At 38.1% G+C, this 14,788-nt stretch overlaps 1 protein-coding gene across 1 annotated transcript; it reads right to left on the reverse strand.

The window, feature by feature from the left end:
• Positions 1-59: 59 nt before the first annotated feature.
• LOC143864756 (G-type lectin S-receptor-like serine/threonine-protein kinase LECRK3) lies at positions 60-14,695 on the reverse strand. Its single transcript, XM_077375564.1, has 2 exons — positions 14,320-14,695; positions 60-2,543 (listed from the first exon to the last, which is right to left on the reverse strand). The coding sequence occupies exons 1-2, from the start codon at positions 14,693-14,695 to the stop codon at positions 190-192; spliced, it is 2,730 nt and encodes a 909-aa protein (XP_077231679.1). The 3' UTR covers positions 60-189.
• Positions 14,696-14,788: the final 93 nt, after the last annotated feature.

The raw sequence follows: 14,788 nt of genomic DNA on the forward strand, positions 1-14,788 counted from the left end.
ACATTTTGGGACTTTTGACAATGAATTCTCAACCTCTCAATGACCAAAGTATACCTTGATTAAAGATCAAATACAAAGTAATATGTAATAGAAATACTCTAAATAGTGAACGAGTATATAATTGCACATGTGTACACACACATACATGCACCCTTCACTCTCGTACTCGGTATGGGAGGACATCTGGATTCAACAAATTGCACTAATGAAGGAAGATGGGTCCAGGGGGACAGCGACTTCAACTGCTCCTTCAAGCATCTGTGTCACCTTCTTCATGGAAGGCCTTAGTGATGGTTCCTCTTGAATGCACCAAATTGCTATCATCACGAACCTCTCCAGCCTCCTAGCGTCGCTTAGTGCCTCTTCGTCATCATCCACTAACAAATTCAGTTTCCTTTCTCTGTAGCAATCACAAGCCCAATCCGTCAGTATTGCATTCTCCATGTCATCCTGCCCCTGTTCCACGTTCTTCCTACAACAAATTATCTCCAGCAACAAGACACCAAAGCTGTAAACATCCACCTTTGCAGTGATTGACATGTTTCTGAACCATTCGGGTGCGACATATCCTCTGGTTCCTCTTAATCCTGTATTTGTTCGAGTCTGGTCCGCTTGCAGAAGCTTGGCTAGGCCGAAATCCGAAATCCTTGCAATAAAATTGCAATCTAAAAGTATGTTTTGAGGCTTTATATCACAGTGGATGATTTGGTTGCCACACTCATCATGCAAGTAAGCCAGCCCTCTTGCAACTCCAAAGGCAATCTGTGTCCGTTGGTTCCAGCTGGGCCTCGAACTTTCAAATAGGAAGCTTGCTAAGGAGCCGTTGCTCATGAACTCATATACCAAAAGCCGTTGTGACCCCTCGTAGCAGAATCCCAATAGTTGGACTAGATTCTTATGATGGATTCGGCCGATTGCTGTTATTTCAGCTTTGAATTCCTTGTCTCCTTCTTCCACCAACTTCTCCAACTTCTTGACTGCGACGAAATTTCCAGTACTTGATGTTAAGACGCCTTTGTAGACTGTGCCGAAAGCACCGCTGCCCAATTCTTGTTTAAACCCATCTGTGGCTTCTTCAAGCTCTTTGTAAGTAAACGATCGCAAATGCATTCCTAAGAAATTTTGTTCTGGTGGCGCTTGTTCTGGCTGGTGTTTTAGTAGTTTCTTCTGATATTGGAAGAAAACAGCCAACAAAATGGCTACCAAAAAGAGGAGGTTGAGAAACACAGAACTTCCTAAAAGGGTCGAGAAGATGATGATCAGAGTACCTCGATCACTCTTCCCTCTGTTTGAACCTGAAGGAAATGGAAACTGAGAAGTGGAGTTTCCTCGGGGAACTTTGATGAGTGCCTTTGTTGTTCCAGTCTCTATCCTCCCATTTGAGAGTGGGAGCTTCTTCTTGAAACAGTCTACACCATTGAAAACGGCGACCGCACAAAAACAATCATCCAAGTAGAGTTCTCTGCACTGGTCTTCATTTATTGGATTATATCGTTCAGAGTCAGACATCGGCCAATTTGTGTTTGGCAACTCTGTCATTCGGAATTGAGGTCTAGGCTCTTCCCCTGATCCAGCAGGCTCACAACTTTGAGGAACAAAGTCCGGTTTGCATCCCTTGAAAGGGTTACTGGAATCAAAGTAGGAATAATTGGGTGGACAGAAGCAACTAGGCCTTAGAGTATCATCTAGTCTGCAGTAGCTATTGAACCCACAAGCTCCACTGCCAAAACTATCCGTAATTGCCCAACAAATGTCACTTGGGACTGACCATTCAATAGACCAGGACTCACCAGCCCAGTTTCTGTTGCTGGAGCCATTCTTGGGGTATATATATTGCCTGAAAACTCCATCAAAATCAAGTGTTGCTCTGTGGTAGAAGTCTCTGGTTGAAACTATGTTTCCCAAAGTGAGGTTGTGTACGCTCCCATTTGTTTGCCTGAGGTAAATGTAACCTGACTGATTGAAGATCATCTGAGAATTGGTTCCTGCAGTGCTGCTACTCCAGTAAGCATTGTAAAGATAATTGGTAAGGAGATTTGTTGTGTAAAGCACGAGATTCCCATCTGTTTGGAAACGAAGCTCAAACTTTCCGCTAGAGTAGTTGGTCTCTGTTTCACGAGAAGATAGCGTGGTGCCCATATCCAATATCTGTGAAGGCAAGATGGTGTCCGTGGAATGATCGAAACTCTGCCAAGTGATACCAGAATTCGAATTCCAGAGCACCAAATTCCCAGTGTCGAGAATGTCAGCAGAGGTGGCACTACCGTTAGTGACTTGAGCCGTCCATATCTCTTGTCCTTGATTATTGCTCAGCACAAGTTGTCCACTGCTCTTCAACTCGACTTTCGATCCATAAAGCACAAGATTACCTTTGTGTGCAGACCAAACTATAGTTTTTTCTGGTACTTTGTCGAACCAGATTGCAAGTAAGAAGAGATTTTTGTCTGCAACAGGTTTGAACCCGAATGCGAAATAACCAGAAGGTGAAACCCATGAAGAATTGTCACTGGTAGAGAGAAGGAATTGTGATCTAATAATTCCCTCTGCTTGTTTTTTTTTATTTTTATAGATGGAGATAATATTGTTGGTTCTCTATGTCTAGTACAACAGACTCTTGTCTTTTTGGCTTCCACAGCTACTTGGAGTGATCTACTGATCTTGACCGTCCAGCTAATTTTAGCCACATTGTAAAACATAGGGAATTCAAAGTTAATAGCTGTTAGATTAGTAACTTGCTTTTGGGAATGGACCGTCAACAAAAGTTGAAAGCAACATTATACTAGAAGCTCTTGATCAGATATGTTTAGGACCATACGATTATCGCGTGATTTTAGGCCTATGACCAACCAAAGAGGAGACACCGTTTTATGCACGGCTCGAGTGTTAAGACGGATTATACACTAATCTTTGGTGTATATTTTTAGTTTATACAGGTTATCATTTCTTAACCCCGATCCCTATCAACCCTTCTTTAATTCACAGCCGGAAATCGTTACCAATTCATTGCATGTACGTTCTTGACGGGTTGTTCTTTTCAACCTTTATTTTACGCTGGGACCCATCAACATATATGGTGGGGCCCAGTCTACATGCCTTTGTTTGGATTATTTGATTGGGATTTCTTCCTATCTTTGTTTGCTTGGTATTAAATCTAACGGTCGGAAACTGCTGATCAGAAGATTAACCGTTCATCTTGTGGGCCACCAAGATATACTTTGTATTTTTACGGTATTGATCATGCTCCATCGGTTTACTGAGCCCAAGAGGATTAGATCCTTGGCAATTGAAATTAGAATAGTAATGAGAAAATTGGGGTCCTTATTGTGATCTGGACCACACATCTTGTGGGCCCACACCTCTGTGCAATTGAAAATGCTTTCTCTTTGGCATACCCAAAAATGGAAAATAAATATCACGGTTGTTTTTTTATTTGACTGGACTTTCGTCCCTCCGCATGGAATCTAATCCCATATGGACAAGGAATTCGTAGAAAAATAAATGAAGATAACGACATCACAATTGCCCTTAACACTGCCTCTTTGGATGCTACCAAAATTGTTTCCTATTTTTAGCAAAATATTTTAATTTAATCTGGTATGCAAGCGGGGTCATTAACGACTCTTTGGAAGTCAAGAGTGGAGAATTTTTGCAACTATTATAAACTTAATTTGTAAATAATTATATTTAACATTCAAACAATTTGGAAATAAGATTATATTGAATTAATTTTTAGATGTGCCCTAAAATATATGGTAAAAATGTCAGTTAGAAAGATGGAGCAAGAAGGAATATAATTCTATAAAAGGTAAAAGATAAAAAAAAGGCAAGGAAAAATCATATGAAATATGGGACTCAGTTTCCAAAAATAAATATAATGTGTCGAATGACAAAAATACCCTTTTTCAAGGTTATTTTTTTTACAATAAATGCCCTATCCACTAATGTTGTCATCGGCCGCCTATGGTAAATGCCGATTAGGGTTTTCTCATCTAGCTGCTATGATACAAGAGGGAAAAAAGTGGTCCATCGGCATCGGATGAAGCCTCATGCAATATGAAATAAACTCCGCCTCCAAAACGGATGAAGAAGTCATGCTTCCGCTTATCCATGACATACTGCGTCCTTCTCCGAGCATGAAAAATGTATCCAGCAGTGAACCTATGGGTGTCCTGACAGTCAAACAACTAATCTATTACAAACATTAGAGGGCGAGGCAAGCCTTGGCACAGCAGTAAGGTCGCTTCATTGCGACCTGGTGGTCACGGGTTCGAGTCACGGAAACAGCCTCTCTACAAAGCAGGAATAAGGCTGCGTACATCTAGCCCTCCCCAGACCCCACAATGGAAGGATCCTCATGCACTAGGCTGCCCTTTTTTCTGCGCTAGCGGACCACCTTTTGCCTTCAAGGCTTTCCTCTAATGATGTATTAGCTAGGCAGAGAGACTCCAATCATCGTCGTCAGTGGCATCCGGCAGCTAGAGTTAGGGCCGACAATTAAACCAGTGAAAACGGGGATCCTCCCCTCGAGACGGGGATTCCCCGATTTAAGCGGGGACGAGGATTAAAAAATTCCCCAAAGCAGGGATGGGGATGGATATGGCCCCGCCCCGCCTCGTTATTCCCATGCAAAATTGAATTTTTTGCTATTAAATTTGGGTTTACTGCTTTTAATTTGTGTAGCCGTACTTACCATACAACAAATTTCATTTGGTATTCCTAAATTTTCCTATTATCTTCGTCAAATTCATTTATATTAGAATGTTTCCAATAATAAAATCCATCAAACACGTTTTCCCGTAATGTGCAAGGCGGGGACGGGGATGGAGATTGGATTTTCCTTCGGGGCGGGAATGGTGATTCCCCGCCATCCCTGAAGCAGCGATGGGGAATTTTCCTTGAGGTGGGGATGGGGACGGAGAATGCAACATCCTGCCCCGCCCCGTTCCCCCTAGCTAGAGTCACTAATTATTACTTTTAAAATTTATCCGAAAATAGGGTTATTTTGGTGGAAGCCCCAACAATTATGGTGACATTGGAGTTTTAATTTTTTATACTTTCTTAATATTGATCGTTGGCTTTAGTTGGCAAAAGAATCCGAATTACTCCAAGCGCTCCAGACAAATCCGCTCTCATAAGGGGAAAGAAATCTCTTTTTCAAGGCAAAAAAAGGAAAGCATTCAAGCCTGCAAGCTTGCATAATGGGGTTCTTTTTTTTAAAAAAAAAGAAGATAACAGTTTATTTAATTCCTGGAAGGAAATTACACGAAGAAGGGACAAGATGTCCCTGTGTAATACGGTGATCGAATTACAAGAGATTCGCTCCCGGAGCATTAAATACAACATTCGGAACCGATAATCCCACTCCCTCCTTCGCTAAACGATCGGCCAGAGAGTTAGCCGTACGCCTTCGATGCGTTATCAACGGACGTATGATACCCATGAGATCTCGTATCTCATCAATGTCGTTTGCAAGCTGCCAAGGGCCAGGACCTTGGTTCCTCGCCCATGCAATCACGTTGGTTGAATCACCTTCCACGATTAAGGGCCCCAAATTATGATTCCTAAACCAACGAAGGCCGAATAATAATGCTCTAGCTTCCGCCTCGTTCGCATCACATACACCCGCCGGGGTGCAAAATGGGGTTCTTGGCACCCCAAAATCCTCTGTATCTCAATTTCAGCTAAATTTAGAGGAGAAAATCCACATACCAATATAGTAAAACCCACGCCAGCCTAAATTAGTGTTTTGCGGAGATTGTTTAGGAAAGGTGGTGGTTGGTGGGAGTAACACTTTTTGAAGCACCTTTTTATAATAAAAGAAAAAGGAGAGAACCAGCCACACACACCCCCCCCCCCCCCCCCCAAACCACAACAACTAACAGATATCGTTAGGAATCTAAACACTACCAAACGCTTTGGATTCGGGTATGGGCCCACATTATTTGGATGATCCAAAGCGTTCATTTGATGGGTCCTGACATAGATAGGGTGTGCCCAAAAAATCAGCTCCATCGGATCATCCTAACCCTTCAATCTATAGACGAACCTTCAGCTGAGGGGCCAAACCTTAAACAAAACGAAACTAGAGGGGATGTCTTTGTCACTTTTTAAACTATAGGGGTTGAAGTAGAAAACGGTTTCTAACAATATAATATGAAAAATGCTATATAAATGATCAAGCTGAACTAAAAAAAAGAAAAGAAAAGAAACCAAGCAAGAAAATTGATAACCCTTGCTTGAAAACCCAAGCAAGAAACAGAATTTCCATGATTTTAAGCTCCAAATGCCCATCCCAAATTAGATGGGGTTAGAGGCAGGTCCTTTAATGATAAAATTTAATAGTGAAGAAGCACATTGACTAAGAGCATATAGTAGGGGCATCATTATTTAATGAAATAAGAAGAGGAAATTGAAATGAGAAGGCAAAAGCGGCATGTACGGAAAAAAATGTACATGGAACATGCGGCGCGTTTCTCCCAATTAAAATGCTGAAAAACCAAGCAAGACTTCTCCTTTAGAATTCCATGCAGCATAAATGGCATCGTTCACAAATTCTGCATGGCCACTGGTTTTAGCAAATAAATACCTAAAACGATTTGCCTCGCATAACTTTGGGTCGACAAATCGCTCGCTCCCTTTCTAACTTCCATATTTTTGGACATCACTTGCTAAGAAACAAATAAAGACAGAAGAACTTGATTTTAAGGATTCCATAATACAAAGTAACTCTTCATTGCTAGAAGTAAACGTAAAAAAAATGAAAAGAAGAAAAAGCTAAATTAATTGTTTCCATGCCAACGATCCAGGTACTTAGATTTTTTGAAACCCCAAGCATAGAATGAAATTTCCATAGATTTTAAGCTCCAAATGCCCAGCCCATGTTAAATGGGGTCAGAGGCAGCTCCTTTAATGACAAAATTTAATAGTGAAGAAGCACATTGTCTAAGAGGATAAGAGGACATAGTAAGGACACCATTATTTAATCAAAAAAGAGGAAATAGAAATGCCAAGGCAAAAGCAGCATGTAGTGAAAAATGTACATGGAAAAAAAATTACATGTGCCAAAATGTGCGGTGTAGTGGGGGACAAATCAACCTGGAAAACACTTCAATGCATTAAGTGTGAATGCTCTCAGCAGTTAAAGAGCGTTCCATGACGAAGAAATTTTAAAAGAAACAATGCTGGAGTAGAAATTCAACGTAATCAATCAAACTACACTGGAAAAACATGTACAATGAATATCCTTGACATTGCCTGCCGATTAAGAAGAGGATTTTCTTCTTCTTTCCATATGCGTTCTTCAACTTTGAAAATAACATAGTATCTAAAAAACATCCAGAAAATGGTCAGAAGGCTCAACACAATTAACTGTTTTTTTACACTAAAAAAAAGCCAGAAACCAAAAATAAAAAAAAATCATAGCAAAGTTCTCGAGGAACAAAAAATTAAATCAGAAATGAAGAAGCACTACACTCGAAAAACATGTATAATGAATATCTGTGACATAACCTACAGATTGAGAAAAGGATTTTCTCACTTGTTGCTACTTTTAACCTGTACACATGGCGAGATTAGATCGAAAACATAAGCAACAGCAAAAATATTTTATTAATGATATCGTATTGATGTAAAGTAATAGATTGAATTTAATTATTTATATAGTTTTAACAAACCCAGCACGACACCCATTTCTGATTCTTCAACAAACAGAAATACCCCCTATGTGAACACGATGTAGGAGAAGATATTATAAGAAAAAATTAGGGAAGCATAATAGGCTTTTAAAACTTGTTTACGTGGTCCTTTATCAAAGCTCATAAAAATTACAAAATAAGAAGAACAAACATTTCTAATACTTCAGCAAAACACCCCCTTTGATGTCAGAGGAGAAATTAGAACAAAAAATAAGGATATCATAAATGCCATTAAAAAAATGTTTATGTGATCCTTAGTCAAAGGTCAAAAAATTATAGAAGAAGAATACAAAATCATCAAAAAAAACTTTACCAAAATCATACAAAAACCCTGACTGTTTCAATGTCTTCTTTGGGTTTCGTCGGGATCCATGTCCAGAAGGTTTAAGTTATTACCGAAGAAGGCAGGGATAGTGGTGGAGGAAAATATGAAGAATAGTCCCAAATTCTGTATGAGGAGAAAAGGATTTTAATATATCTATATAGTTAATGGCTGCTCGGAAGCTTGACAAAAAAAAATCTCAACACCAAATCAGTATGCAAAGCTTGCCCCATGTTAATGTAACCTTCATAATCTGAAATTAAAAGAAAATTCCTAACTACACTATAAACCCATGTAAGCTTGACTACAAACATGAATAGAAAAATGTTTGAGAATAACAGATACACACACACAAAAAAATAGAATTACCTTGCAAAGATGCACAGCAGAGTTTCAAAAAGAGTTAGGTCGATTGCCTATTAGAATAAAATTCTTTGCTAGAAAGAGAAGATATCTAAGAGGGGGTTTTAGAAAGAGTTTATATGAGAAACGTTGGATAATGAAGAGTCACAACGTTTGGGGGTTTTGGACGTTTGGACGTTTGAGGCTTTTTAAAATTGCAAGAAACGTTGGATAATGAAGAGTCACAACGTTTGGGGGTTTTGAACGTTTGGACGTTTTGGGGCTTTTTAAAATTGCGGGATGGAGGAGGGGCCGACACGTGGCGCCACCACGGCTTAGAGGATTTTGCTTTACTTATATTTATTTATAGACTAGTGGTAAACCCATGCGATCCACAGGGCGACATAAAAAAAGTATGTTTTAGAATATGATTTTTTTTTGAAAAAAAAAAAGAGTGAAGAAGATGTTTTTGTAAAGAAGATTAGGAAATTAGATTTTTGAACCAACCGTTGAGAAAAAGCAAAAGAAATCAGTTAGAAGAAAAAACAATGCAAATTCTGATGAAAACTAGCACCAAAATCCAGTGCGTAAACCATCCCAACATTGCACAGGTAAATAACTCCCAACAATGCATGGGTAAATAAATAAGTGATCCTGTGAAAAAGGTACATAGCCTCTAGTACCCACATTCAGAAAAAGCAAAAGAAATCTATTGGAAGAAAAAACAATGCAAATTCTGATGAAAACTATAAACCAAAATCAGTGCATAAACCATCCCAACATTGCCTAAAGGGAAATAGACCAGAACAATCTCTGCTCAAGAGTGTGAAAAATGTACATCTAGACATTGAGAGTCTTCCAGACGTCCCCTTTCGTAGCCATGCATTTGCAGGCTCTTCATCAAACAGTTAGGATTGCCCAATTATAGCATGTTTTGGGCCATGTGCAAACCAGCGTAGATCGAATCTAGTGGATGGCTGGGATCAAGAAGAAGAAAAGTTTCTGGTCCGAAAAGAAACAATACTATAGTTGATAATTTATTTTAACTAACGTCAAAATCATATCCAAATTGAACTCACATAACTCATTCACTTGCAATGAGTGTCTTTCTCACACAATTGGACAAATTGGGGATCAGTTGTCGCATTTCTAAATATCATATCGAATAACACAAATTTACTGGTAAAATTCATGAATGACATCTGCAAAACGTTAATTAGAATACAAATATTGTATTCTATGCATTACCTTGCTAGAGAGGAATCAAGTTACTTCTGCAATTCAATTTTAGTGACATAATTACAGAATTTAAGGGAAAGATCCATAGAAAATAAGAATTCAAAGAGTTATTTGACCTAAATAAAGTGGACAATTTCAAAGGGAGATTGAAAGACTTCATAATCATTAACAAACCTTAAAACCTTAAAACCCACTTAGCCTATTGTTGTTTTAAATACATCGTACTAACATATACAACAAACGGCACAACAGCTTCCCGAAGGGAAAAAGAGCAAGCTTGATAAGAAAGAGAGAGAGAGAGAGAGAGAGAGAGAGAGAGTTTTTTGGAAACGGAAGGGATTCGAGCTTTATAAGATTGGCAACTACAGGATCTCTTAAATAAGATATTGGAAAGTTTGATAAGAATGGCAATTGCCATTTACTAAGGACTCTTAAGAGTTGATAAAACCAAATCATTTTATTGGGTGGGTAAGAATCTAGTGCCGACCCGGACTATGGTGGGAAAAAAAAAAAAAAAACTTTGGTTGGTTGCTTGGACTGTTGGGAAGAAAAAAATTCTTCTCAAGCTTATTTTTGGTTCTTGGGATTATTTTGGTTCATGCGATTATTTTGGGATGGGATGAAAAGGCAATCATTAAAAGAGTGGGATTAAAAAAATTCACCACAGCAGAAGCAATCATTAAAGGTAGGGGTGGACATGGTTCGGTTCGGTTCGGTTGTGGGGTATACCCAGAACCGAACCATATATAATCGGTTCCTTGAAATTGGAACCAGAACTGAACCATATATGTTTGGAACCGAACCGAACCAGAACCATATATAATCGGTTCGGTTCTGGGTTTACCCAACCTTCACCAAATGTAGATATTTTGCCTAATCGTATTTATAATCGGTTCGGTCCTGTTTATATATGAACTACAAAGACTAACATGCACGAATTTGGAATAATCAGGCACAAATTTGGGCAGTGCAAAAATTATATATGACTTACAAACATGCACAAATTTGGAATAATCAAGCACAAATTTGGGGGGTGAATTAAAATTTTAAAGGCAAAGCAACACGTTAAAGATGGGTGAATTAAAAGGGGGTGGGGTGATTCAATCAAGCGATGAGGCATTGGGTTTTAAGGTGAGGGTCGGTTCTCGGTTCGGTTCTCGGTTCCGGGATCCCAAACCCAGAACCGAACCGAATTTCCATCGGTTCCAGGATATCAGAACCGGAACCGAACCATATAAATATGGAACCGAACCGAACCGAACCATATGTGCCAGTTCGGTTCGGTTCCTCGGTTCGAACCGGAACCATGTCCACCCATAATTACAGGAGTGAGATTAAAAAAAATCTAGTGCTAAAAGGCAACCAAACATGGGATGGGTCCAAAACTTTACTAAAACTTCCTAGGACAAAAATTTTACTGGCAACCAAACGGACATGAGATTTTTATTTTACCAGGATACTTCTAGGACTTTTTTTTCCCACCAATCTCGGATTTTTTTTCTCCCACATAAATCCCAGGAACAAATTTGAATATTGTTAGATTTGGGTAAAATGGTTTGATAGCGAAAATCCAGGAATGAATACTCATTGAGGGATTTTCAGTTTTTTTAGCTATATAAAGAAGTATTGCCTATATTATTAGATATTAGATTTGGTTGCCTTTTGCAATAGAAAAATAAGAACAAAAAAAAATACCATAAATTTTGGAAAGGATTGGCATTGAAGGTTGCCAAAACCGAAAATATAGGAATACTAAAAGAATTTGGTTGCCTTTTTTGAGAAGGAAAAAGAAAGAATAGCGTAAATCTTGGAAAAATATCATAAATAGTGGAATATGGAATCTGAACCGTTGATTTACTTATCTTTGCTTCTACAAAATATATAGATAGAATTATTTTATTGGCCTTAGCTGGCCTTCTTTCCTTTTGGTGGAGGAAACGTTGAATAGAAGGGGTAAGAAGAAGATATGCTTTGGGAAAGGATAAATCCCAAAAATCTCGTAGTTCCTAAATCGTGTAATATGGAAATTATGGAGAAAAAAAATGAAAAATGGAGAAAATAAAAAGGCGAATATAAGGGGTGACACATGGCATTCTCACGTCGTCCAGGATTCCGTTTTACATATATATTACTAGTTGCAGTCCCGTGCGATGCACGGAGCGGCAACTTACTTTTTAAAAAAAGAAAAAAAAGAAGAAACATTCATAAAGATATAGAGAAAATTTCAAGAGAAGAGGGCATAAGATTGTAATAAAGATAATACAAAGAGAAGAAAGATAAATTGAGAAAGAGAGTGAAATCACCTGATTCTTCACGAATAAAGGCATCTCAAACATAACTTATTGTTCTTCTTTTTCTTATCAAGTCCCTCAGTTGAGCATCAAGAGGTACAGATTTCTTTGTTAGTAACAAATAAATAAAATCTTAGTTTCCTCAGATTTTTAAGAAAATGTGGAATTGGCCGTAATACTCTCTCTGGTCAGACCTCCGGTATCATAGAATTGGCCGGAAAAAGAAAAGTGAAAAAACGTACCTAGGAAGGAGAAGAACAAATCTAAGATTAGAGAGAGAGACAGAAAATAAATCAAATAGAAAGAACTGAACAGAATATAATCGCATTTGACTGTATATAAAAAATTGAACAGAAAATAGTGGCTCTTAAATAATCACAATTTTTTTGTTCTTGGAATAATAAATGAGAGACATGTGAAATCCTGCGATGGTAGAAAACCATAGTTAAATCCCAAAAAACTCTCTATATTCCTTTAATTTATCATTTAGATCCCATAAAATCCTCTCCCAAAAAAATAGCTACTTTTTTCTAATCGTTAATACTAGGAGAAAGGAGAAAGAATAGCTACTATTCTTAATCGTGAATATGTGGAGAAAGGAAATTTGGAATAGAAGATATGCAAAGTGGCGCAGCCAAAACCACATCTCTTTAAAATCCTTATTATTAGGGACTGAGAATTAAAATTAGAATTTACGAAATCATTTTGGAAATAGGGAGAGAGATTTTCGTCACTTTCTCTCAAAATACCATCTCTTTGAAATTCTTATTATTATGAACTAAGAATTAAAATTAGAAACGATTTGTGAGATATTTAGGGTGGGAGAGATTTTAGAAAGATAAACTATTGAAAGAGATAAATGGGAGATTTTAGGTAAGGGAGAGATTTTAGGGAGAAATAAAGAGGAAAATGTAGAATTTGAAGGAGGGTGCAAAACACGAAAATTCTCATTGGAGAGAGTTTTACGTTTATGGAGGGGGTGCCACGTGGCACGACCACGTCGTCCAGGATTCCGTTTTACTATTATATTATATGATATATATATATATATATATATATATATATATATATATATATAGAGAGAGAGAGAGAGAGAGAGAGAGATTTCTTAATTCTGATCGTTGGATTTAGTTGGCAAAAGAATCCGAATTCCTCCAAGCACTCCAAACAAATCCGTTCTCATAAGGGGAAAGAAATCTCTTTTTCAAGGCAAAAAAAGGAAAGCATCCAAGCATGCAAGCTTTCAAAATGGGGTTATTTGCACAGTTAGCAAAACGTGATTCGCCAATAAAACGGGACGGAAAATTTTCCAGTTTAGTACGGTACTGCTTCAAAAAAAAGGGAAACACAAGAAAATGAGTTTAGAATTTTGTCATTTACAAAATATGGTGGGGGTAAAATTGGAAAGTTGACCCAAAAAAATGTGTTTAAAACATTTAAAACGCATTTAAAACGTGGTTAAAACGTTTGCCTAAAAAAACGGAGTTTTATTCATTGTGAAAGTTTTAAACGGCACACCATTAAAACACATTTTTAAAAAAAATGGAGTTTTGCTAACTATGGTTCTTCGCACCCCAAGATTCTCTGTATCTCAATTTCAGCTAAATTTAGAGAAGAAAATCCACAGAGCAATATGGTATAACCCGCCAGCCTAAATTAGGGTTTTGAGAAGATTGCTTAGGAAAGGTGGTGGGTGGTGGGTGGTGGGAGTCACTTTTTGAAGCACCTTTTTATAATAAAAGAAAAAATAAATCTACCAGCATCACTTCATATTGTATACTCTCTCTCTGTAGCAAATGAAAGAAAGAAGAGAGACATGGTGAAGGTGGTGGTGGTGATTTTTTCAAGTTAGAGGGGTGGGGAAGATGAAAAGGTGAAAAGGGTTGTGCCCGGCTCCCTGTGTGCCGCACGTGTGGACCAATCTCTTAGCCTAATAGAAATAGGTCTGGATCGGATCTTTTTATCTTACAATAAAAAAGAATGATTATAAGATGAGGGCTGTGAATGTGGCAAGGGCTGTGAATAAATGAAAAAAACAAGGGCTTTTCATTTGACTTTTGCAAAGAGAACGGTGGTTTTTTTTTTTTTTTAAATGGCATGCTTATGCATACTATTTGTAAAATTTGATTCAATTATTCTGAGATATAGTTTTGTTTCTGTTCTTGATTCGATCATTCTGAGACATCGGTGGTTCTAAAATTTAAAATTTTATTGCAGTTGAACTCCTTAGATTGTCTTCTATGAAGAATTCATCCCACAAAGAATTTTATTGATCTAACATGCAATTTGGGACTTTTGTAAGTGGATTCTCAATTGTTGTCCACAATACACTTTCATTAAAGATCAACTACATATAAATACACAGCAGACATACGACTCTAAATATTGAACGAGTAGAATCACACATCTACACATAAAAACACACACCCACGTACGCGGAAAGAGAGAAGATGTTTCAACCAATTGAACTGATGAAGGAGGATGGGTCTGAGGGGCACAGAAACTTCAACTGCTCCTTCAAGCATCTGGGTCACTTTCTTCATAGAAGGCCTTAGTGATGGTTCCTCTTGAATACACCAAATTGCTACCATCACGAACCTCTCCAGCCTCCTAGCATCGCTTAGTGCCTCTAAAACATCCTCCACTAACAAATTCAGTTTCCTTTCTCTATAGCAATCATAAGCCCAATAAGTCAGTATTGCATTCTCTATGTCATCCAGCCCCACGTCCACGTTCTTCCTACAACAAATTATCTCCAGCAACAAGACGCCAAAGCTGTAAACATCCGCCTTTGTAGTGATTGACATGTTTCTGAACCATTCGGGTGCGACATATCCTCTGGTTCCTCTTAATCCTGTATTTGTTCGAGTCTGGTCCGATGGCATAAGCTTGGCCAATCC

The sequence above is a fragment of the Tasmannia lanceolata genome, unplaced genomic scaffold (assembly GCF_043159265.1).
Source record: "Tasmannia lanceolata isolate RefF3 unplaced genomic scaffold, GAP_Taslan_0.1 ptg000003l, whole genome shotgun sequence".
Classification (NCBI taxonomy): domain Eukaryota; kingdom Viridiplantae; phylum Streptophyta; class Magnoliopsida; order Canellales; family Winteraceae; genus Tasmannia; species Tasmannia lanceolata.

What these genes read in the sequence shown, in the direction of transcription:
- LOC143864756 (XM_077375564.1), bottom strand. Translation starts at nt 14,695, where the DNA reads ATGTCAATCACTACAAAGGCGGATGTTTACAGCTTTGGCGTCTTGTTG. An exon ending in TCTTCTCTCTTTCCGCGTAC is followed by an intron (nt 2,544 to 14,319) that starts GTGGGTGTGTGT and finishes AAAAACAAGCAG; the next exon opens with AGGGAATTATTAGATCACAA.